The sequence below is a fragment of the Oryctolagus cuniculus genome, chromosome 9 (genome assembly GCF_964237555.1).
Source record: "Oryctolagus cuniculus chromosome 9, mOryCun1.1, whole genome shotgun sequence".
Lineage (NCBI taxonomy): Eukaryota > Metazoa > Chordata > Mammalia > Lagomorpha > Leporidae > Oryctolagus > Oryctolagus cuniculus.
The window spans coordinates 79,137,908-79,164,197 of record NC_091440.1 but is presented as its reverse complement, the minus strand read 5'-3'; the positions used below and the strand labels follow the sequence as shown (position 1 = coordinate 79,164,197).

The 26,290-nt window shown below is 38.6% G+C and overlaps 1 protein-coding gene across 9 annotated transcripts in view; it reads left to right on the top strand.

The window, feature by feature from the left end:
• The window catches only part of NBEA (neurobeachin), a 726,466-nt gene that overhangs the window by 62,268 nt on the left and 637,908 nt on the right, over positions 1-26,290 (top strand). For all 9 annotated transcript variants that reach the window (XM_070049020.1, XM_070049018.1, XM_051831739.2 and 6 more), the window contains exon 2: positions 26,058-26,289. In XM_070049020.1, the coding sequence (XP_069905121.1) occupies positions 26,058-26,289 (232 nt within the window). The remainder of the gene's footprint in view (positions 1-26,057; position 26,290) is intronic.

The window sequence follows — 26,290 nt, the reverse complement described above, 5'->3', positions numbered from 1 at the left end:
TGTCATTTAGATCACTTGATCAGAATATAGTGCTAATGAAGTTACAAGGGTATTATTCCCAAGTGAACTCGAAATTTTCCCTTATTATCTATTCTGGCCGCCCAATTCATAGTGGAAAAATAAGAGAACTTACATTTATTGCATACATATCTAAGTTGGTAATTTTGGGGTACTCGACATAGTGTACTTTTATTAATCATCCGAGTCTTCCATAAGGTGGATGTGTTGCAATGAAAAGTTACATGCCAGCTCAGATAACTGGCAGAGTCAGGTAGTCTGTTTTGTGCCACCACTATCAATATCAGTCCATTTTAGATTGCATGGAAAATAAAACAATGGTTCTTTAGCCTCATTTCAATGTATTGTTTATTTTCTTCTTGATAAGTATCTTCTTTAATTGGTGTCATCTTCTTTTAATTAATCCTTATTTTCTGACTGGAAGTTTAAAAAATTTCCATGATTGGGGCCAGTGCTATCGTGTAGTGGGTAAAGCCACTGCCTGGGACACCGGCATCTCATATGGGCACCAGTTCAATTTCCGGCTGCTTCACTTCCAATCTAGCTCCATACTAATGTGTCTTGGAAAACAGTAGAGGATGGTCCAAATACTTGGGCTCCTGCCTTCGGCCTGGTATAGCCTTGGTTATTACAGCCATGTGGGAAATGAACCAGCAGATAAAAGATCTCTCTCTCTCTGCCTCTCCCTCCTTCTCTGTTAACTGTGCCTTTCAAATCAATAAATCTCTTAAAAAATTTCCATGTCCCCAAAAGAAGAGAAATTATGTGAGGAAGAGGGTAGGTAGAATCAGAAGTACAAAGTTGAATGGCATTAGATTTACTCCTGATCCTGTACCTTAGGGAGTTATTTTTGTAGAAGAGTTAGAATTATGTTAAAACTTTAAAATAGTTTTCAAAAGTGTCAGTGTATATTTTACAAGAATAAAATATACAGCTGTGTCACTCCATCCAACTCCCTGACGATGCACCTGGCGGGAAAAGGGTGGCAGAGGATGACCCAAGTGCTTAGGTTCCTGCATGTACATGGGAGACCTAGAGGAGGCTCCTGGTTCCTGGCTCCTGGCTTCAGATTGGCCTAGCTGTGCCAACCGTTGCGGTCATTTAGGGTGTGAACCAGTGGATAGAAGACTTCTCTGTCTTTCCCTCTCTCCGCTCTGTAACTCTGTCTGCCTTTCAGGTAAATAAATTAATCTAAAAAAAAAAAAAAAAAAAAAAAAAGGGCCAGAGGCATGGCGCAGTAGGTTAATCCTCTGCCTGTGGTGCCAGCATTCCATATGGGAGCTGGTTGTAGTCCCGGCTGCTCCTCTTCCAATCCAGCTCTCTGCTGTGGCCTGGGAAAGCAGTGGAAAATGGCCCAAGTGCTTGGGCCCCTGTACCCACATGGGAGGCCTGAAAGAAGCTCCTGGCTCCTGGCTTTGGATTGATGCAGCTCTGGCCATTGCGGCCATTTGGGGAGTGAACCAATGGAAAGAAGACCTCTCTTTCTTACTTTCTGTAACTCTACCTCTCAAATAAATAATACAATCTTAAAAAAAAAAAAGAAATATATAGAATAGGAATAAGTGTAAGATAAAATGAAAAGATTTGCAAGCCCCCAACTTATACACTTTGGGAAACGTTTTAGTTCCATTTTTCTCGCTATATAAATTTATTAAAGCAGAGTAAACATAAATTTTGTAAGCTACTTATTTGCTGAATCAAATGTTTAGTATTAAATGTTTAGTTTTTAATTTGCTTTGTCCTTTTTGTGTCAGAGTTGTGTATGTCATTCTTTTATTTTATAATTTGTCTATTTTCTAATCGATGAAATTCTATTTTAACATGTATAATTTCTTTTTTAGAGTTTTCTCACGCTTGTTTTTTTTTTAAAGATTTATTTGTTTATTTGAAAGAGTTACAGGCAGAGACAGAGAACAAGAGAGAGAGAGAGAGAGAGAGAGAGAGGTCTTCCATCCACTGGTTTGCTTCCCAGATGGCCACAACGGTCAGAGCTGCGCTGATCTGAAGCCAGGAGCTTCCTCCAGTTCTCCCACATGGGTGCAGGGCCCAAGGATTTGGGCCATCTTCTACTACTTTCTTAGGCCATAGCAGAGAGCTGGATTGGAAGTAGACCAGCCGGGACTCGAATTGGTGCCCATGTGGGATGCAGGCACTGCAGGTAGTGGATTTGTCCGTTACACCACAGCACTGGCCCCTCAAGCTTGATTTTCAGTGTTTCACCAACTTCATTACTTTGTTGCTTACTAATGAAAGCCGTTTAAAAATAGGAATTTTTGTAAATGCCTTCTCATTACAATGTAAGCATGATTCTTTAGGGAGTAATCTTTTTGTCCTGATTGTTATTACCCAGAAAAATAATTTTCATCTCAAGTGTTTTTCTGAATTATAGGCATCAGAGAGTGATGTTATATTGTTCTAGTGAAATATATTTTTTATTTCCCTATAAACAGAGTTTTTGAACAAATGCATTTTCTCTTTTACCTTTACCCCATTGGGTAATATTTACCATTTATATGCAATTCTTGTAGTCTTTAAAACTTTCTTCACCCCTTTTAAGTCTTCAGATTTTAAATTCATTACTTGCTCTGATACCACAGGTATTATATCATAGTTGTCTTCCAGGCAGAGATTGAAGTACTTTGTATCCTTGAAAGATCCTAGTGATCTTCACATTACAGAGAAGGAGAAGGAGAGGCAAGAGAGAGAGAGAGAGAGCTTCCATCTTCTGGTTCATTCCTCAAATGGTTGCAATGGCCAGGACTGGGCCAGGCCAACACCAGGAGCTGGGAATTTCTGGGTCTCCCAAATAGGTGGCAGGGGCATTCCAAAATTTTTTCATAAAAATGAGAGTTATGTAAATAATGTTGAACTATTCTTTTCAGTATAACCTCTGGAAAATCTACATAAACTAATTTAACAGTGACATGTGCATGTATTTTAATTTACTTACAAAGCAGGTACAGTTTCACATAAATTGGAATATATATGTTTATTAGTTTTTATTATGTAGTATTTTAAGTTTTTATTAATTTTTAAACATATCATTCAATTTTATTTACCTGGAAGGCAGAGAGATGATGGGAGGGAGGATGGAAGGGAGAGAGAGAGAGAAACAGATTTCTCATATTCTGATTTACTCCCCAAATGCCCGCAACAGCCAGGGCTAGGCCAGGCTGAAACTAAGAGCCAATCTGGTCTTCCATATGGGTGACAGTGAACTAAGAACTTGAGCCATCTACCTGCTGCCTTCCAAGAAGCAGGAATCAGGATTGGAACCAATACTCAAACTTCGGCAATCCAACATGGGTGTCTCAAGCAGCATCGGCATTGCTGTACCGGACACCTATCCCATTTATTATGTGATCTTTGGTTATCTGTTATTTATGTATTTAAAAGCCTCATCCATTGCACACTTATAGTTGAAGTGAAGCAAATAACTAGAATAGAGTTGTTTTTATATCAGAGAAGTCTAAACTCTTAAAACTTCAGATACCCAAGAATTATTTACAATTAGGATTTAAAAAGTTAAAAATGAGGAGCAGCTGCAAGATGGTGGAATAGGAAGGGAGCACACTGATAGTCCGGGGAGAGACAGTTTAATAAAAGTGGAGATACTGCAGGTTCAAGGAAGAGTAGGAGAAGAAACAACAGAGGAAAATCTTCCGAAACTAGTGATCCACAGTGGACTTGCATGGAGAGCGTGGGAGCCCACAGTTTGGGACACCAGCGGCAGCCTCAACACACCAGCGCTGGAACACGAGGTGAGCTGAACCTCAATAGCCCGAGACACCGGCAGGCAAGCGCAAAGAGGAGACCAGAGGGAATGAGGCCTGAAACCCCGTGGGGAAAAGTTCACCAGGCTAACTAAAAGAGAGAGAGAGAGAAAAAAAAGTGACCCATATGGACACGAGTTTCTTTCTCTCCTCTCACCTCTCAAAGGCAAGCAAGACAAAGAGCAGGCGCCATCTTGGACATACGTCATAAGCAGGGCAACCTCAGGTCTGCACCGGCCCTGAGCCTAGCAGAAAAACTTGACTCTGAGGGGTGTGTGTTTGAAAAAACAGGAGATTAGGACCTAGTGAATGTGTGGTGCTACTGAACTGAGACTGTGAAAAAAGAGACGGTGGGGGAGAGAACTCACTGAATTCACGTAAGTACTCTCCAGAGACGCTACAATTCAGTAACCTTGGCAACCCAGTGGGAGACTGCAGGAGAATTGAGAACACACTGAGCACACACTGAGGGCAGAACAGATTCCCTGTGTGGTCCTTGGGAAAGAGCTTCCGATCTCTGGCTCCTGTGGGTATATCATTCACCTGCTAACTACCTCCAATTCCATTCAGCTGTGCGGAATTACTTCCCTTTTGAATCAAAAAAAGAAAGAGATTTACCACGCCTAACCTGGGAGTGTCACCTTTGGCACACCCTTACCCCTGAGGAACCAAACAGAGCTCTCAGGCCACACCCATCTCAGGCCTCTAAGGCTCCATCAAAAGCAGACAGTCCACTTAATCTAGAGTCATAATATAACAAGAAAAAACACCACAGTGAAGAAACCAAAGAATATCTCCAATATGCCAAACAACAAACGCAAAAGCCGAGGTAACAAGAACAAGGAAGACACTATGACACCCCCAAATGAAAAAGACACCCCAATTCAAGATTATGAAGATGATGAGATAGAAGAAATGCAAGAAGCAGATCTCAAAAAATTGATAAGAACATTAACAAGTTCTCTAAAACAAATTCTTGAACTACAGAAATCCTTAATGGACAAGATAGAAAATCTTTCTCGTGAAAATGATATATTAAGGAGGAATCAAAATGAAATGAAACAACTAGTAGAACATGAAACTGTGATAGTGATGAGAAATCATAATGAAATAAAGAATTCAATATATCAAATGACAAACACATTAGAGAGCCTTAAAAACAGAATGGGTGAAGCAGAAGAGAGAATATCGGACTTAGAAGACAGAGCACAGGAAAATATACAGTCAATCCAAAAAAAAGAAGAGGAAATTAGAAATCTAAAACATATTGTCGGGAATCTACAGGATACTATTAAAAAAACCAATATTCGGGTTCTAGGAGTTCCTGAAGGCATGGAGAGGGAGAAAGGATTAGAGTGCCTTTTTAATGAGATTATAGCAGAAAATTTCCCAGGTTTGGAGAAGGACAGAGACATCCTAGTACAGGAAGCTCATAGAACCCCTAGTAAACATGACCAAATGAGATCCTCACCACAACACATTGTAATTAAACTCACCACAGTGAAACAGAAAGAAAAGATCCTAAAATGTGCAAGAGCAAAACATCAGATTACTCTCAGAGGATCTCCAATTAGACTCACAGCAGACTTCTCATCAGAAACCCTACAAGCTAGAAGGGAATGGCGAGACATAGCCCAGGTACCAAGAGAGAAAAACTGCCAGCCCAGAATATTATATCCTGCAAAGCACTCATTTGTGAATGAAGGTGAAATAAAGACCTTTCATAGCAAACAGAAATTGAAAGAATTTGTCGCCACTCGTCCAGCCCTGCAAAAGATGCTTAAAGATGTGTTGCACACAGAAACACAGAAACAAGGTCATCAATATGAAAGAAGGTAAAGGAAGGAAACCTCACAGCAAAAAATCACAGGGAATTCAAAGCATATATTAGAAAATATCTTTGGCAAATGGCAGGGCAAAGTTACCCCTTATCAATAGTCACATTGAACGTGAGTGGCCTGAACTGTCCAGTTAAAAGACACCGATTGACTGATAGGGTTAAGGAACAAAACCCATCTATTTGCTGCTTACAAGAAACACATCTTTCCAACAAAGATGCATACAGACTGAAAGTGAAAGGCTGGAAAAAGATATACCATGCCAACAGAAATGAAAAAAGAGCAGGCGTAGCCATCTTAATATCGGACAACATAAACTTTAACACAAAAACTGTTAAGAGAGACAAAGAGGGACACTATATAATGATTAAGGAATCAATTCAACAGGAAGATATAACGATTATCAATGTATATGCACCTAATTACAGGGCACCAGTTTATTTAAAAGGTATGTTAAGGGGCTGAAAGGGAGACTTAGACCCCAATACAATAGTACTGGGGAAATTCAATACTCCACTCTCAGAAATAGATCAGCAGGACAGAAGATCAACAAGGATACAGTAGATTTAAATGACACTATAGCCCAAATGGATCTAACAGATATCTACAGAACTTTTCATCCTACACATAAAGCATTTACATTCTTCTCAGCAGTACATGGAACCTTCTCTAGGATTGACCACGTATTAGGCCATAAAGCAAGTCTCAGCAAATTCAAAAGAATTAGAATCATACCACGCAGCTGCTCAGACCATAAAGGAATGAAGTTGGAAATTAGCAACTCAGAAATCCCTAGAGCATATGCAAACACATGGAAATTGAACAACATGCTCCTGAATGAACAATGGGTCATAGAAGAAATCAAAAGAGAAATCAAAAATTTTCTGGAAGTAAATGAGGATAACAGCACAATATACCAAAACTTAGGGGACGCAGCAAAAGCAGTGTTAAGAGGAAAGTTTATATCAATAGGTGCCTACATCAAGAAATTGGAAAGGCACCAAATAGATGAGCTTTCAATTCACCTCAAGGATCTAGAAAACCTACAGCAAACCAGACCCAAATCTAGTAGGAGAAGAGAAATAATTAAAATCAGAGAAGAAATCAACAGGATTGAATAAAAAAAAATTACAAAAAATCAGCCAAACGAGGAGCTGGCTTTTTGAAAAAATAAACAAAATTGACACCCCATTGGCCCAACTAACTAAAAAAAGAAAAGACCCAAATCATTAAAATCAGAGATGAAAAAGGGAACGTAACAACAGACACCACAGAAATAAAAAGAATCATCAGAAATTACTACAAGGACTTGTATGCCAGCAAACAGGGAAACCTATCAGAAATGGATAGATTCCTGGACACATGCAACCTACCTAAATTGAACCAGGAAGACATCGAAAACCTAAACAGACCCATAACTGAGACAGAAATTGAAACAGTAATAAAGGCCCTCCCAACAAAGAAAAGCCCAGGACCAGATGGATTCACTGCTGAATTCTACCAGACATTTAAAGAAGAACTGACACCAATTCTTCTCAAACTATTCAGAACAATCGAAAAAGAGGGAGTCCTCCCAAGTTCTTTCTATGAAGCCAGCATCACCTTAATTCCTAAGCCGGAAAAAGATGCAGCATTGAAAGAGAACTACAGACCAATATCCCTGATGAACATAGATGCAAAAATCCTCAATAAAATTCTCGCCAATAGAATTCAACAACACATCAGAAAGATCATCCACCCAGACCACCATTTATCCCTGGCATGCAGGGATGGTTCCATGTTCGCAAAACAATCAACGTGATACACCACATTAACAGACTGCAGAAGAAAAACCATATGATTATCTCAATAGATGCAGAGAAAGCATTTGATAAAATACAACATCCTTTCATGATGAAAACTCTAAGCAAACTGGGTATGGAAGGAACATTCCTCAATATAATGAAAGCAGTTTATGAAAAACACACGGCCAACGTCCTATTGAATGGGGAAAAGTTGGAAGCATTTCCACTGAGATCTGGTACCAGACAGGGATGCCCACTCTCACCACTGCTATTCAATATAGTTCTGGAAGATTTAGCCTGAGCTGTTAGGCAAGAAAAAGAAATTAAAGGGATACAAATTGGGAAGGAAGAACTCAAAACTATCCTTCTTTGCAGATGACATGATTCTTTATTTAGGGGACCCAAAGAACTCTACTAAGAGACTATTGGAACTCATAGAAGAGTTTGGCAAAGTAGCAGGATATAAAATCATTGCACAAAAATCAACAGCCTTTGTATACACTGGCAGTGCCACGGCTGAGGAAGAACTTCTAAGATCAGTCCCATTCACAATAGCTACAAAAACAATCAAATACCTTGGAATAAACTTAACCAAGGACGTTAAGGATCTCTACGATGAAAATTACAAAACCTTAAAGAAAGAAATAGAAGAGGATACCAAAAAATGGAAAAATCTTCCATGCTCATGGATTGGAAGAATCAATATCTAAAATATCCATTCTCCCAAAAGCAATTTACAGATTCAATGCAATAACAATCAAAATACAGAAGACATTCTTCTCAGATCTGGAAAAAATGATGCTGAAATTCATATGGAGACACAGGAGACCTCAAATAGCTAAAGCAATCTTGTACAACAAAAACAAAGCTGGGGGCATCACAATACCAGATTTCAGGACATACTACAGGGCAGTTGTTATCAAAACAGCATGGTACTGGTACAGAAACAGATGGATAGACCAATGGAACAGAATAGAAACACCAGAAATCAATCCAAACATCTACAGCCAACTTATATTTGATCAAGGATCTAAAACCAATCCCTGGAGTAAGGACAGTCTATTTAATAAATGGTGCTGGGAAAATTGGATTTCCACGTGCAGAATCATGAAGCAAGACCCCTACCTTTCTCCTTACACCAAAATCCACTCAACATAGATTAAAGACTTAAATCTATGACCTGATACCATCAAATGATTAGAGAGCATTGGAGAAACCCTGCAAGATATAGGTACCGGCAAAGACTTCCTAGAAAAGACCCTGGAGGCGCATGTAGTCAAAGGCAAAATTAACTGTTCGGATTGCATCAAATTGAGAAGTTTCTGTACTTCAAAAGAAACAATCAGGAAAGTGAAGAGGCAACTAACACAATGGGAAAAAATATTTGCAAACTCTCAACAGATAAAGGGTTGATAATCAGAATCTACAAAGAAATCAAGAAACTCCACAACATCAAAACAACCCACTTAAGAGATGGGCCAAGGACCTCAATAGACATTTTTTCAATAGAGGAAATCCAAATGGCCAACAGACACATGAAAAAATGTTCAAGAACACTAGCAATCAGGGAAATTCAATTCAAAACCACAATGAGGTTTCAGCTCACCCCGGTTAGAATGGCTCACATTCAGGAATCTACCAACAATAGATGCTGGCGAGGATGTGGGGGAAAAGGGACACTAACCCACTGTTGGTGGGAATGTAAACTGGTTAAGCTACTATGGAAGTCAGTCTGGAGTTTCCTCAGAAACCTGAATATAATCCTACCATACAACCCAGCCATCCCACTCCTTGGAATTTACCCAGAGGAAATGAAATTGGCAAACAAAAAGCTGTCTGCACATTAATATTTATTGCAGCTCAATTCACAATAGCTAAGACCTGGAACCAACCCAAATGCCCATCAACAGTAGACTGGATAAAGAAATTATGGGACAAGGTCGGTGCCGCAGCTCACTAGGCTAATCCTCTGCCTTGCGGCGCTGGCACACCAGGTTCTAGTCCCAGTTGGGGCACTGGATTCTGTCCTGGTTGCCCCTCTTCCAGGCCAGCTCTCTGCTGTGGCCAGGGAGTGCAGTGGAGGATGGCCCAAGTGCTTGGGCCCTGCACCCCATGGGAGACCAGGAGAAGTACCTGGCTCCTGCCATTGCATCAGTGCCGTGCACCGGCCGCAGCGCGCCGGCCGCGGCGGCCACTGGAGGGTGAACCAACGGCAAAAAGGAAGACCTTTCTCTCTGTCTCTCTCACTGTCCACTCTGCCTGTTAAAAAATAAAAAAATAAAAAAGATTTATGGGACATGTACTTTATAGAATGCTATACAGCAGTCAAAAACAACGAAACCCAGTCATTTGAAACAAGATGGAGGAAACCATCATGCTGAGTGAATTAAGCCAGTCCTCAAGGGGCAAATATCATATGTTCTCCCTGATTGGCGACAACTAACTGAGCACCAAAGGGTAAACCTGTTGAAGTGAAATGGACACTATGAGAAACAGTGATTTGATCAGCTCTTGTCCTGACTGTTGATGTACAATGTAATACTTTATCCATATTAATATTTTCTCTTTGTTTTGTTCTAGTACTATTGGTTGAACTCTGTAATTAACACACAGTTATTCTTACGTGTTTAAATTTAACTGAAAAGTGATCCCTGTTAAATTTAAGAGTGGGAATAAGAGAGGGAGGAGATATACAATTTGGGACATGCTCAATCAGACTTGCCCGAAATGGTGGAGTTAGAATCGTGCAGGGGATCCCAATTCAATCCCATCAAGGTGGCATGTACCAATGCCATCTCACTAGTCCAAGTGATCTATTTCAGTTCACAATTGATCAGACTGATAGCTCTAAGAGTCAAAGGGATCACACAAACAAGACTACTGTGTGCAAATACTAAATGATAGAATCAAAAAGGGAGAGAACGATCCATCATGGGAAGCAGGGTACACAGCAGACACATAGAATGGCAGATGTCCTAAATAGCACTCTGGCCTCAGAATCAGCCCTTGAGGCATTAGGATCTGGCTGAAGAGCCCATGAGAGTATTTTAGTCATGGAAAGCCAAGACATCATGGGGGAAAAAAAAAAAAGACCTAAATGAAAGAGCTCTATGAGTGAAATCCCAGTGGAAAGAACAGGGCCATTAAAGAAGGAGGTACCTTTCTCTGAAGGGAGGAGAGAACTTCCACTTTGACTATGACCTTGTCGAAATAAGACCGGAGTTGGTGAACTCAAAAGGCTTCCATAGCCTTGGCAGCTCATGACAAGAGCCTAGGGAAATTACTGACACCATAAACAAGAGTGTCAATTTGTTAAGTCAACAACAGGAGTCACTGTGCACTTACTCCTCATGTAGGATCTCTGTCCTAAATGTTTTGTTCAATGTGAATTAATGCTATAACTAGTACTCAAACAGTATTTTGCACTTTATGTTCTGTGTGGGTGCAAACTGTTGAAATCTTTACTTAATATATACTAAATTGATATTTTGTATATAAAGATAATTGAAAATGAATCTTGATGAGAATGGAATGGGAGAGGAAGCAGGAGATGGGAGGCATGTGAGTTGGAGGGAAATTATGGGGGGGGGAAGCCATTGTAATCCATTAACGGTACTTTGGAAATTTATATTAACTAAATAAAAAAGAAAAAAAGAAAAAAATGAATTATACATAAGTCTTATATTTCTTTTGTGAGTTAATTTTGATGTGATTGATTCTATATAGTTTCTTTGTAAATATACTCTATGATAATATACAATGAAGTTGATGTTTGAAAGAAAATGTAAGTTTTATGGTAAAATGGGGTTTATTAGTTTGTATTAGAATCTAAATGTTATATGTGGAAAATATTCTTTATAATAGTTTGTTCATTAGCTACTTGAATTTTTTTTATCTCCCAACTCACTTGTGTATTAGAAGGAACTTTTTCTTGCATGACACCTGTAACTCTTATTTACCAGGTACTGAGGCAGGTATGAAATTGGGAGCCAGACTAGACCCTGCCCTGCTGAAGCTTGTTTGTTTATATGAAATAGATATTATACATATAAATCAAGTACAGGTTATAGATAGTACTATGAATTATATAATGTACAGTTTTGATACAAAATAATGTAGACATATTTTAGGTAGAGTAGTCAGCAAATGTCTCTTTGAAGAGGTGGAAACTCACTGAAAACAGTTAGTCATATGAGAAGGTTACTTGTGCAGAAAGACGGTGAAAGAACAGGGCAGACAGAGGAAGCAGTAAGCAAAGGTCTGACAGTTGGAAGAAACTAGGCCTATAGAGAATTGACCCAAATCCTGGTGGCTGGAGCTTCTATTGAGCAGGGGGGATAGCAACATGAGATGAAGTTGGTGAGGCAGACATGAATAAAACTTATTCAGTTTTGGAAGACTGTATGAAAGACCTTAGTTTCTGTTACAAGAACATTGGAAAGCCACTAAATGGCTTTTGGGTTCAAGCATGAGGAACATCTAGGTTGCAGGCCACATAAGGCCCGCAAAATCATTTGGTCTGACCCTTACAAAGAAAACCACAGGTAGGACTCGAAATTCAGTAAATCTATAGGAGACTAATTTAAAAAAGTTAATTTTTAATGAGTTATTAACCAATTCAGTGTGATTTTAGAAACTCTTCTAAGAACATAATGATATTCCCTTCCTCCATTTCCCTCTCCTTCTCCTCTCCTTCCTTCTCCTTTACTGTCTTTTATTTTTTAGATAACATATTTTAAATTTACGTTATAGTAAGAATGCTTAATACTTCACCAAATAAGAAGTTTAACAAGTAAAAAGCAAAAAGGCCCTAGTTTACTGGGAATACAGACAATGGCTATAAACAGTAATTGAATGAAAAAATGACCATTTCACTCAAGTACAGTAAATTTTAAAGTAAACACAGATCGTTAAAACTATAATAGTGTAACATTCTTAACCATTGGTTTTACAAAGGTCCAAAACAAAGTTAATATGTGATACTTGTCTTTCTAGTTCTGGCTTATCTCATTCAAGATGATGTCCTCCAGTTGTGTCCATTTTGCAGCAAATGGTAGAATTTCCTTCTTTTTTATAGCTGAATAATATTGCATTATGTATATATATTACATTTTCTTTTTCCATTTATCTGATGATGGATAAGTTGGTTGATTTGCCTATTGTGAACAGTACTGTTATAAACATGGTAGTGGCAGGTATCTCCTTGATACATTGTGTTCAAGTCTTTTGGGTATGTACCCAGTAGTGGGATTGCTGGATCATACGGTAAGTTTCTTTCTTTTTTTTTTTTTTTTAAAGAAATCTCCATACTGTTTACCCTAGTGGCTACACTATTCCCACCAATAATGTATAAGTGAACCATTGTCACATCCTTGCCAAGGTTTATTACTCTCTGTGTTTTGGATTTCAGCCATTCTGACAGGAGTGAGGAAATATCCCATTGTGGTCTTTGATTTGGATTTTTCTGATGGCTAGCAATGTTGTACATTTTTTTTTCATATATTTCTTGGCCATTTGTATTTCTTCTTTTGAGAACTGTCTGTTGAAGTCCTGTGCCCATTTCTCAACGGAATTGTTTTTTTTGTTGTTGTTGTTGTTGTCGTTGATGAATTTTTTGGGTTGCATAGCAGGCTAATTTTTAATTTGCTGATTTTGTATGGCCCATGAATGATGTTAGAGATATCCAAATGTGGGGGCCGGTGCTGTGGCTCAGCGGGTTGATGCCCTGGCCTGAGGCGCCAGCATCCCTTGTGGGCACCGGTTCTGGTTCTGGCTGCTCTACTTCCCATCTGGCTCTCTGCTGTGGCCTGGGAGGACAGTGGAGGATGGCTCAAGTCCTTGGGCCCCTGCGCCCACATGGGAGACCTGGAGGAGGCTCCTGGTTCCTGGATTCGGATCGGTGCAGTTCGGGCCGTTGCGGCCAATTGGGGAATGAACCATCGGATGGAAGTCCTTTCTCTCTCTCTGCCTGTCCTTCTCTCTTCTTTGGAACTCTGACTTTCAAATAAATAAATAAATCTTTAAAAAAATATCCCAATGGCCCTTGGCATAGAAAAGGGTTCCCCAATCCTGCTGGCTAAGCTTGTGACATCTTGTGTTCTGAAAAGATCATCTGGCTGCACTGGTAGGAGGCAGATATAAAAGAAGTGGAGAATGGTATTTTATTCACAGTACCCACAGTGATTCTTAACAAAATTAAATGGGTGAAATTAAAATTAAGCAAGAGAATGTTTCTGGTGGTTTTCCATTTGTAGTCTACTTTTAGTAAACATGAAAAAAAAACCCTGTGTTTTCATTTCCCTTAAGTAGTAATTAAAGTAGAATTGCTTGGATGTATGGGTAGATGTATATAAAGCATTATCAGCAACTTGCCAAATATTTTTTTCTAAGGTAGCTATGTCATCTTGTACTTACACAAGAAATATAATTAGTTTGTGCTTGATGCTAAAATAATTTGAATTAGCTTATATTTTAAGGTATTTTTATAACAAGAAAAAGCAGAAAATAAACAGGAAGACAGAAGAACGAATAATCAAGACAAATGACAATCAGTCAAATTTTGATTTTTAAGTTAATTTTAAATTTTCTGGTAGCCAAGGCAAAAAAGCTAACACAATGACTTATGCTCTTCTGTCTAACAAAAGAAAGCATACTAGTTTGTTGGTGTACTTAATGTTTCTCCCTAAATTTTATGATAGAAGGAATGCATTTCTTTATAAAGGGACACTGTTAGGGTAATGGATGATGGAAGGTACCTACAATTTAGATGTCTGAGGAAATGAGAAATAATACACTTCCTTGTACTGTATTCTTAAGTTGCTTGTATTCTAAAGCGCTTTCATATTGTTTCATTCCTTTATTTTTTGTCTCAAGTAATAAGTTATCTTAAATGTAGTATGTAGTAGAGATATAGTAGATCACACAAGAGTGTGGTAGGGTCAGAGGGAGTACTACTGTATTAATTTTGAAAAGAAATGTTTCAGGAGACCTTATAGAGTAGGTGAAATTAAGTTGAGCCTTGAAACATTACTAAGTTTTTGAGACACAGAAAACTATATGGGTGTTTATGTATGGGTGTTTATGTGTGCATGTAAACATGCTGAGAGGAAAGCCTCAGTAAAAGCACTGAAATGTATGAATTATACAGTGCCTCCATAGAGCAACATGGCAGAAGGTGAGCTTAGGAAGATGGGGTGAAGTTGGAACTTGAAATACTATGAATGTTATTTACAAAATTGTAACTTTTTTTTTCTATCCCTGTGGTATCTTTGTTTTTTAATGAGAGCTCCAGTGAGAGAATAATCTGGCAGTTGTTCTTTTCTGCTCTAATCTCTTTCACAATCTACTAACATGATTTCTTTTCAAAAAAATTTTATTTGGCTTCCTGGTTGTATTCTGTAAATGAATGTTCATTTTCATTTTCAGTTATGTCTGGGAGCCCCTTTGTAGTCTCACTTTGTTTCTCTTGCTTTCTGTTTTCCAATTGTTCTCTGCTTTATTTATCCAGCCTTTTCACTATTCTTTCTACTTTTTATCTCTTTTTTTTCTAAAAACAATAATGAATTTTCATTTCACTTCACTTTATTTGAAAGATATTAATAGAGAAAAAGAAATATTATCAATGTTCCATCTTCTTGTTCACTCCTCAAATGCCTGGGAAAGCCAGGGCTGTGCCAGGCTAAAACTAAAAACTCATAACTCCACCCAGGTCTCCTATGTGGTTAGTAGCAGGGACCCCAGTACTTGTACTATCACCCGCTGCCTCCCAAGGTGCACATTAGCAGAAAGCTGGAATTGGAAAGGAGGCTTATCTCAAACCCAGGCACGCTGGTAAGGAATGCAGGTGTCCCAAGTGGTTTTTTAAGTACTGTGCCAAATGCTCACATCTACTTCATATCTCTGGTTTTCCTTTGCAAAAGGGTATCTTCTGCATGCCTTTTCAACTGCATAACATCTTCCCTAGCCTTTTTGGCAAGTCCTGTAGTAACACAAAGAAACATTTGATTAGACTGGCATTATAATGTCCTCTTCTGTCTCTCAACAGTTGGTTAATATAATTTATTTTAGTAAATACTCATTGCATAAATTTTTTCATATTATTTTCCACTGGCCAGTTAGATCATTAGCAGTATCAATAGAAATACAAGGTGAGCAAGAGATAACTTGAAATTTACTAATAACCACATTAAATAAGTAGAAATGAATGGGTAAAACTAGTTTTAAGATTATATGTTTAATTTTAAGAATATATGTCAGAGTTTAAAGGAGATTCCAAGATGGCTGAATTGGGAAAAGATGTAGTGCTGCTTTAGATGAAGGGAAAATAGCAGAAGACAAGAAATGCATTCCCAGGGGAAAGTTGGAAAGAAATGTGCAGTGGAATTTCTACAGAAGAAAAGGAGATGGCATGGATCAGTGTGGAAGGTGTGGATGCACAGTAACAAGTGTGGACACCACACATGATCCCTGCAGCTGAGAGCTGAAGGATATGCCAGCTTTGGATAGCAGACCGTGACAGCCCATGCCACTGATTATGTTGCTGGAGAGAGAGGACCACACTGTCTTTGAGTCCATCCCAGAGCTCTAAAGGAATACAGGGGACCCACCTAACCCAAGAAAACAAAATCATGTTTCTTTTTCCCTTTCCCCTTACAAGGGCACCCAACAACTGCTGGGGAAAGGTACCATTTTGATATCCAGTGGTGACTGCAGTGACTCTTGGGAGTGTACGTGATCAAAGGATTTTACCCACTGACTTTGAGTCCAGCTGGGTGTGTTGACAGGGGGCTGGGCATCCATCTAGGGCACTGTGAGGTGCCTGCAGCCTCTCAACATATCACAGGCTCCGGGACTCAGTCTGCCAAGGTGGAGCACCAACAGGCAGTTGGCTCAGGGAATATCTTTGTTCTCTTGGGGGTGGGACAGGCTAGTGAGGAGGAGAGATCTTCTGCATCTGGTGACTGTGGGAGCCTTTTGTGTTGAGACTGTGGGAACTGTGTGATTGCAACATAGGCCACAGTGTGTACCTGGGTCTCTGGGCCATCACTGTGTCTGGTGCCAAAGGCTCAGAGCTCCCTGATTGCCTGAGTTGGGTCATTGAAGATGGATTTGTGCTCACACTGAGGACTGCACAAATACTTTGTGCAGTTCAATGTGGTAGAGTGGGTGAGTGTTGCACCCACCATGGGATAATGTCCAGGCATTGATTAGCTTGGAAAAGAGGAGATGAAGGAGTGATTATACCAATAGGGGTTATCAAACCTTCTCCCTTACTGACAGTAAGAGGGGATCTACCATGTCCAGCTTGGGTGTCACCTGGATACTTGCCCCACCCTGCAGTACTGACTAGAGCTCCCTGACCACACCCAGCATATGCCTCTGGGTGTTCACTGAAAGAGCAGATAGTTCACTAAGCCACAGAAGCACAGTTCAAAGATAAAAGCCACAAGAGGAGAAAACCACCAAACATTTCCACAAATGCATAAAAAGAAATGCATAAATTTAAGAAACAAGAATAAGGAGGGCAACATGACTCTCACAAAGGAACACAACAACCGTTCAATATTAGAATGTTAAGAGTAAGAGACTGATGAAATGCCTGAAAAGTTATTCAGATGATTAACCATAGGGATTACTCAGAAGCAGCGAGAAGCAAATTTATGAGTTAATGAAATCCATACATGATATGGAGGAAAAACTTTTCCCTTGAGATTGAGATTTTGAAGAGAAATCAAACTGAAATATTAGAAATGAAGAATTCAATATGTCAAATAAAAAATACAGTGGGAAGTCTTAACAACAGACTTGTGAGGCAGAAGAAAGAATATCCAAGCTAGGAGATAAATCTTTGGAAGTATCTCAGACCAAGAGAAAAAAAAATAAATAAAGGAAGAAGGAATTAGAAAAATTAAAACAATGTTGAGACTTATGGGATACAATTAAATGACCCAACATAGCGGTCTTAGGAGTTCCTGAAGGTGTGGAAGGAGAGAACAGAATAGAAGGCCTGTTCAGTGAAATGATTATAGAAAATGTCCCTATTTGGAGAAAGAAAGGGATCTCCAAGTACAGGAAACACATAGACCTCCTAATAGACATGGCCAGAAACAATCTTCCCATGATACATTGTAGTCAAACTTTCCATGGTAAAACGTAAAGAAAAGATGGTGAAATGGCCCCAAGAGATACTTCGGATTACTCTCAGAGGGTCTCCAGTTAGACACAAAGCTGATTTTTCATCAGAAACCCTATTGGCTAGAAGAGAATGGAGACACATATAGTTCAAGTCTTAAAAAGAAAAGACCTGTCAACACAGAATACTGTACTCTGCAAAGCTGTCTTTTTTTTTTTTTTTTTTTTTTTTTTTTTTTTTTTTTTTTTTTGACAGAGTGGACAGTGAGAGAGAGAGAGACAGAAAAAGGTTTTCCTTTGACGTCGGCTCACCCTCCAATGGCCGCCGCGGCTGGTGCACTGCGCTGATCCAAAGCCAGGAGCCAGGTGCTTCTCCTGGTCTCCCATGCAGGTGCAGGGCCCAAGAACTTGGGCCATCCTCCACTGCACTCCCTGGCCACAGCAGAGAGCTGGCCTGGAAGAGGGGCAACCAGGACAGAATCCGGTGCCCTGACTGGGACTAGAACCTGGTGTGCCGGCACCGCAGGCGGAGGATTAGCCTATTGAGCCGCAGCACTGGCCTAAAGCTCTCATTTTTAAATGAAGTTGAAATAAAGACCTTCCATAACAAATAGAAATTGAAAGAATTTGTCACCACTCATCCAGCATTATAAATGATGCTTAAGGATGTGCCACAAACAGAAACACATAAATGTACTCATCATGAAAGAAGGTGAAGGCAGAAAGTCTCCCAGTAAAAGTAGAAAGGAAATCCACAGCAAATAATAGGAATATTTATGGGAAAATGGAAGGGCCAAAACAATACTTACCAGTAGTAACCTTGAATGTGAATGGCTTAAACTTTCCAATTAAAAGATACAGTCTAGCTTGAGTGGATTAAAAATAAAGACCCTTCTATTTGCTGCCTACAGGAAACATACCTCACTATCCAAGATACCCAGAGACTGAATGTGAAAGGATGGAAAAAGATATTCTATGCTAATGGAAAGGAAAAACTTGCAGATGTAGCTATTTTAATATCAAACAAAGTAGAATTTGACACAAAACTGTTAGAAGAGATAAGGGTACTATGAAATGACTAAGGAATCAATTCAAGAGGGAGCTATAATGTGACTATAATAAATGTATATGCATCCAATGGCAGAGCGCCTGGCTTTTTAAAAAAAAGTTAATGGATCTAACGTGAGACATAGACTCCAATATAATAGTAATGGTGACTTCAACACCCAACTTTCATCAGTGGACAGATCCAGCAGACAGAAAATCAACAAAGAAACAACAGAACTAATCTACACTATAGACCAAATGAACCTAACATATCTACAGAACCTTTCATCCCACAAAAGCAGAATACACATTCTTTTCATCAGTGCATGAAACTTTATCTAGGACAGACCATATTTAAGTCCATAAGGCAAGTTTCAGCAAATCAAAAAAAGAAATACCATGTATCTTTTCTGATCCCAGTGGAATGAAGCTAGAAATTAACAACTTAAGAAACTCTAAAAATTACACAAATATATGGAGACTGAACAACACACTCCTGAATGAACCACAGGTCATAGAAGAAATCAAAAGGGAATTTAAGAAATTTCTGGAAATGAATGAAGTTTATAATACATCATATCAAAACTTAAGGGATACAGCAAAAGCAGTGTTAAGAGAGACTTTTATAGCAGTTAGTACCTACATTAAGAATTTGGGAGCCAGGGTTTGTGGAGCAGTAGACTAAGCTTACATCTGCAGCACCGGCATCCCATATGTGTGCTGCTTTGAGTCCTGGCTGTTCTCTTCTGATCTAGCTGACTGCTATGGCTTGGGAAAGCAGTAGAAGATGGCCCAAGTGCTTGTGCCCTTGCACCCGCGTGGGAGATCCAGAAGAAGCTCCTGGCTCCTGGCTTTGGATCGGCTGAGCTCCATCCATTGAGGCCATTTGGGAAGTGAACCAGCAGATGGAAGACCTTTCTCTGTTTGTCTTCTCTTTGTCTTTGTCTCTCTTCCTCTCAAATAAAAAAAAAAAAAAATTTGAAAGGCATCAGATAAATTACCTATCAGTGTATCTCAAGGACCTAATTACAACAAGCCAGATAGAAAATTGGTAGGAAGAAAGAAATAATTAAACATAAAGAAGAAATAAAATGGAAACAATAAAAAATGATATGAAAGATTAGAGAAATGAAGAGTTTTCTTTTAAGTAAACAAGATTAATGCATTATTGCATTATTGGCCCAACTAACAACCCCACCCAAAAAATTGCTTTTCTTTAGTGGAGTTAAATGGGTACCTGCCCTCATTAGGGCTTCAGGCTGGACTTAAAGACACTGTTGTCTGCAAGGCTCTCTCTCTGGCAATATCACCAGTGGCACAGGCCACTGCAGGCTGCTCTCACCTCACTCTCCAAAGCTGGTATATCCTCCAGCTCTTTGCTGTGGGGGTCATGTGTGGTGTGCACACTTGTTGCATTGCATCCGCACCTTCCACGCTGATCCTCTGCATCCTTCTTCCTTCTGTAGAATTTCCACTGCAAATTTCTTTCCAGCTCTCCCCTGATAATACACCTTCTCCATTTTTTTCTTTTTTTGCTGCTATTTTCCTGTTGTCGAAAGCAGTACATCTTTTCTCTACTTAGCCTTCTTAGGGTTCCCCTAACAGCTCTGTTTCTGTATTTTTATGACCTTGAACAGAACCTCTGTATCCATTAAGCAGTACTTTCCCATCTGTACCCTCTATCTTTATTCCCAGTAACCTCTGATATAATTTCTAGCTTAATGAACTTGCTTGTTTAGAGATTTCATGTAAGTAGAAGCATATAATATTTATCACACTGTTCTGGATTATTTCATTTAACATTGTTTTCACAATTAATCAAGATTTCAAAACTAATTCTCTTGAAGCATGTATCAGAACTAAATTCCTTTTTAGGCCTGAATAGCATTCTGTGTGGAATGTGTTATTAAAATGATTATAAGTAGGCCAGCGCCGCAGCTCACTTGGCTAATCCTCCGACTGCGGCGCCGGCACCCCAGTTCTAGTCCCGGATGGGGCGCTGGATTCTGTCCCGGTTGTTCCTCTTCCAGTCCAGTTCTCTGCTGTGGCCTAGGTGCTTGGGGCCTGCACCCGCATGGGAGACCAGGAGGAAGCACCTGGCTCCTGGGGAGAGGACAGATAGAAGCCAGTTGATTTTTCTTCTATGAGCTTTTCTGATATTGGGTTACTTACAAATTGTGTTTGTTCTTTACTCTGACAGCATTAAAAACATATTTTTTAAATATAACAGATTTAGAATATATATATATATATATAATATAACACAAAAGAAAGGTAGCAAAATATAGCTTTCTTTTCCTGCCTACAAATGTGCTGTTTGACCTATATATTTTCATTGCAGTGATTGTATTGTTCAGCTCCAGAACTTCTATTTAATTCATTTTTATAATAATTTATTTTTATTGATATTCTTTATATATTACACTGTTGTGCTCTTGGTTTCCTTTCATTGTTTTCACGATTTCTTTCAGTCTTAGCTCTATTTAAGATGGTTGATGTAAATTTGCTATACAGGGGCCAGCGCTGTGGTGTAGTGGGTAAAGCTGCCTGCAGTACTGGCATCCCATATGGGTGCCGGTTCAAGACCTGGCTGCTCCACTTCCAATCCAGCTCTCTGCTATGGTCTGGGAAAGCAGTAGGAAATGGCCCCAGTACTTGGGCCCCTGTACCCTCACAGGAGAACCAGAAGAAAGCTCCTGGCTTCTGGCTTTGGATCAGCATGGTAGCAGCCGTTTTGGCTAACTGGGGAGTGAACCAGCAGATGGAAGACCTCTCTGCCTGTCCTTCTCTCTGTGTAACTCTGACTTTCAAATAAACGAATAAATCTTTAATAAATAAATAAATAAATTTTGTGTCCAGTAAGTCTAAGGGGTGCCTAGGCTTCCATATGGAACCCATAGTTATTAACTTTCCTTTCTTCTGTATTTTGGCCATGTTTATTTTCATGTCTTCTAGTTTTGTTGTTGTTGTTGTTGTTTGAAACTGTATTTTTAAGTGTTATGGTATAGATTCTCTAGAAATCAGATCTCCTTCCTTCTTCACTGGTATTTGTTGTGCATTATTGTTGTTTCTTAACTATTTTTTGTAAGATCTTTATTCTGTATTATATACAACCATTCAAGTGTGTGTTCTTTTATTTTGGTGTGTAGTGATGTTTGACAATTACCTTAATGCCTGGACCCAAAAAATGAAGACAATAAAACTTTAAAACATACTCCCAGGTTTTTGCAGATGGACTGTGTGTTGGGGCACACCTTTAGTATTTAGGCGGTTTGCAACTCTGCCTTAGCCTTTAATTCCTACTTATACAGAGCCTAAGGCCAACTAGAGATGAAAGCTTAGGGCCTTATTAAATGAAAACTGACTTGTGCTTTCTCAGTTGTCTTGTATACATGGGAACTTTTAAAGGACTTTTACTTAGTATCTTTCTCTACTTCTTCCTTCCCAGGAATCCAAGAATATTCATTGCTTATCCAAGTACTGTCTCTTGCCCTAGACTGCTGAAGCCAATTCTGTATTTTTTAAATGCTTTCATCAATAGTATCCCAGTTCTGGAGAAGCTTTGAGTTGGGTAGGACAAAGGGAATTTTTCATTCTGTTTTGAAAAGCAGAAGTGATGCAACAAAGTTGAAAATGCGAAATCTAAAACAAAGCTAAATATCAAAAGCATTTTGGTTATACCAGTGTTAACGTGGTTCCCATTGGTTTAGAATCTTAGTCTAAAAAATTATATTCAATATTTGAATCACTCTACTATGATATAAAAATGGTTGATAAGTCAGTTGTGATTTCTGAATGTTCTGCCGTAACATTCTATTTGCATAGTTGAGTGTTCTTTCCCTCTACGTTTTTTCCTAAAAATTCTGAAGGATATTACCACTGCAAGGGTAGTCCACACTGGTGTTCTTTACTCAAGATGAAAAAGTGCAATTTATGAACACTTTCAAGATTGCAAAGTTTGGTATAATCAAGATAACTTTTGGTATTGAGCCTTATTTAAGATTTAGCTTTTTTGACATTGCTGTGTCACTTTCTTGCTTTCCAAAATGTTTTCCATGAGTTTTCAGGTTTTTTTTTTTTTTGCTAATTCTGCTTTAATTTAGCCTTTAAAATCTGCTGCTTGCTTGCTGAAATATCTTTTAACAAATTGGCTTTTTCATTATAATTTACTTTCTTCAGGCATTTCATTTCTTTTAGAAATCATTGTCTTTCCACATTTTATCTGTCATAGAACTACATTAATAATTTCATCTCTATTGCTTCCTAATTCTACACCTCTGTCTTCATAACAAAGTGCATTTTCCATTCTAAATTAGAATTATGGATGTCACTTTGTTATTTCTGTGCATGACATGTTGTTCAGTCTTATTTATTTTCAGTTTCCTTCTCTGATGCCTTTTCTATATATGATTCTTTACAGGTAATTGTTCAAAGAATAAAAGTCAACTTTTTATTTTTTTTCTGTTATGTTTAGTTATTCCCACATATTGAATCACTTGTTACAAGTAGGGGAAACTCTTATTTATCTTGTCATGACAGTTTTATATAGCAGTAAGCCTCTTACATGGATATATTAAAATTAGTAATAAAGGACCTAGTAGGCTGAGCCTCCACTTGTGACGCCATCATCCCATATGGGTGCCAGTTTGTGTCCTGGCTGCTCCTCTTCCGATCCGGCTGTCCGCTATGGCTGGGAAAGCAGAAGAGGATGACCCAGGTGCTTGGGCTCCGGCACCCACATGGGATACTCAGAAGAGTCTGCTGGTTCCTGGCTTTGTATTGGCCTAGCTCCAGCTGTTACAAGCATTTGGGGAGTGATGGAAGACCCTTCTGTCTCTATGTGTGCAGCTCTGCCTCTTAAATAAATAAATAAATAAATGAAATCTTTTTTTTTTAAAGTAATAATAAAGATTAGTAAGATCAAACTTGTAGAAAATGTAGACACATTGAAAATATTTACAATAAAAAATTTTACTGTTTCTGTCAATGAGCCTTAGTTGTATTCTTTCTTTTTTTATATTATATTTATGTATTTAAAATACAGTTACAAAGAGAGAATGAAGGAGAGAGAGAGGAGAGCTCTTCCATCTGCTGGTTTTCTCCCCAGCAGGCTGCAACAGCCGGGCTGTGCCAGCCAAAAGTAGGAGCCAGAGCTCCTTCTTGGTCTCCTATATGTGTGCAGGGGCCCGAGCACTTGGGCCATCTTCCAGTGTTTTCCTAGGCGCGTCATCAGGGAGCTGCTGGGAAGTGGAGCAGCTGGTCTCCAACCAGTACCCATGTGGGATGCTGTCATCACAGGTGTTGGCTTAACCCCATAATGTCACAATGCCAGTTCTAATTGTACTCTTTTGTAAATAATGATAGAGAAGGCATTATATTTTTTACTGTGAAAGATGGAATATTAGGCTTCACATAACAGAGCTGATTATTAAAATTGCAGATTTTGTTAACAGACATTTTTTTTTTCTTTTCACTGAGTCCATCTCTGTTACACATATCAGCATGGTACTTGGTTATATCAGATTCTGCTAAAGCAATTATAGCCAGATGAGGACATTAGTCTAAAGTGCTCTCACATTTTAGTATACACACATGCTTTACAGATAAGCATAACTTTTAGTATCTGCTTCTGTTAGCACAGTGTCTGCATAATTGATTTTTTTTTTTTTGACAGGCAGAGTTAGACAGTGAGAGAGAGAGAGAGACAGAAAGGTCTTCCTTTTCCATTGGTTCATCCTCCAAAGGTACCGCACTGATCCGAAGCCAGGAGCCAGGTGCTTCTCCTGGTCTTCCATGCAGGTGCAGGGCCCAAGCACCTGGGCCATCCTCCACTGCACTCCGGTGTCACAGCAGAGAGCTGGCCTGGAAGAGGGGCAACCGGGACAGAATCCGGTGCCCCGACCAGGACTAAAAACCAGGGTGCCGGCGCCACAGGCAGAGGATTAGCCTATTGAGCTGTGGCACCGGCCAGAAGCAGACTTAACCACTGTTATAGGTATTTTCACTAATAAACCAGAAATCATAGAAGGAGTTGGGGTGATTTGACACACCGAAGTGAAAGGGCCCTTTATCCAGAGATATAAACTGTTCAAAGGTAAAAGTTTAGAAGAAAGGCTAATTGCTTATAAAATTGAATTTTCAACCTACTACAGATTTATATAGTATTTCCAAATTTCAAAGTTTGTGACAAATGTTTTTCTAAAAATCTTTTAAAATGAAGTTTTCTTGCTGTATGGACTTTAAGACCAGCTTGAAGTTGGATCCAGAGAGGTCCACCTGTTTTTTATCTTTTTCAAGGTACTTAAATGTTCTGTGTCTATGATGCGTCATCAATAATATGATAATAGTAGCTTGCTAACAGAGTAAAGCACTTTGAGTAGTAGTAAATGCCATGTAAGGTCAAATGATACTATTTTTATTAATCTGACTCAACATACCATGAGGTCATCATATTATGAAGTCATCTGTGATGGGAAATCAATTCTACTTTCTGGTCTTTATTCTACTTCCCATCTGTTTCTAATCTTGCTTTTCCATATCTTCCTGTTTCTTAACTACAAATTTTATGTCCTATGTTTTATACAGCTTGCAAGCTAGCTTCAGCATTTTTGGAATAAGGGTGGATGTACATATACACACACATGTAAATCTTTATTCCTAGAACTTAGCACTGTTAGTTAATGGACTTTTGCTTGTTCATGGATGTTTTCTAGTTTCTAGTACAATAAGTTCTAAACATTAATAAACAAAAACATGTTGAATAATCAAAAGAATGAATGTCTTCAAATTTGTTGTTTTGTGTATGTTTAGTTTATTCCTAAATCTTACATTGGATGAAGAGATATCCAGTTTGATAGCATTCTTCTAAGAATGGTGATGTTAACTGAATATAATAATTATAATGTGATCTGATTAAATTTTTTAACATTCATTCATTCATCAGTTTAACACTTATGTTTTATTGGTTGATGTTTTGTATTCCTTCATCTTCTATGGAGATTAGACCCAACTATTCTTTATGTGACACCTCTGTCTTTTATCTGTATGTCTAGAAATATATAAAAATAGTAGAATTTCATGTCTTCAAGTTTATTCTAGTTTAATTCTATATCTTTATCACTGATTATCACTTTTAAAGGCCAAATCCTGTATTTTGACAAATGGGAGAGGGTTGATATGTACTGAATCCTACCCAGTAATCATATGTTACAGTTTCTTCTGTTTCCCTAGATTTTGATATTGCCATTTTCTATCTTTGTGAAAAGAAATTTTTTTTTCTACATTCAATTCTTATTGTCTGTAGCTCTTAAACTTTGGATCAAAATTAGTTTGACACCAAAAGACTGGAGATTTTTTTTTAAAAAGTTGCTATGATTTTTTTTGTTAGTTGAACTTTTGTTATTTTATTTTTATAAATAAAGTCCTATATCATCACTAGTTATTGTTTCTTTCCCCTTTACTTTCAGCTGGTTGGTGGAGAATTTGACTTGGAGATGAATTTTATTATCCAAGATGCTGAGAGTATAACATGCATGACCGAACTTTTGGAGCACTGTGATGTAACATGTCAAGCAGAAATATGGAGCATGTTTACAGCGATTCTACGAAAAAGTGTTCGAAATTTACAGACTAGCACAGAAGTTGGGCTAATTGAACAAGTATTGCTGAAAATGAGTGCTGTAGATGACATGATAGCAGG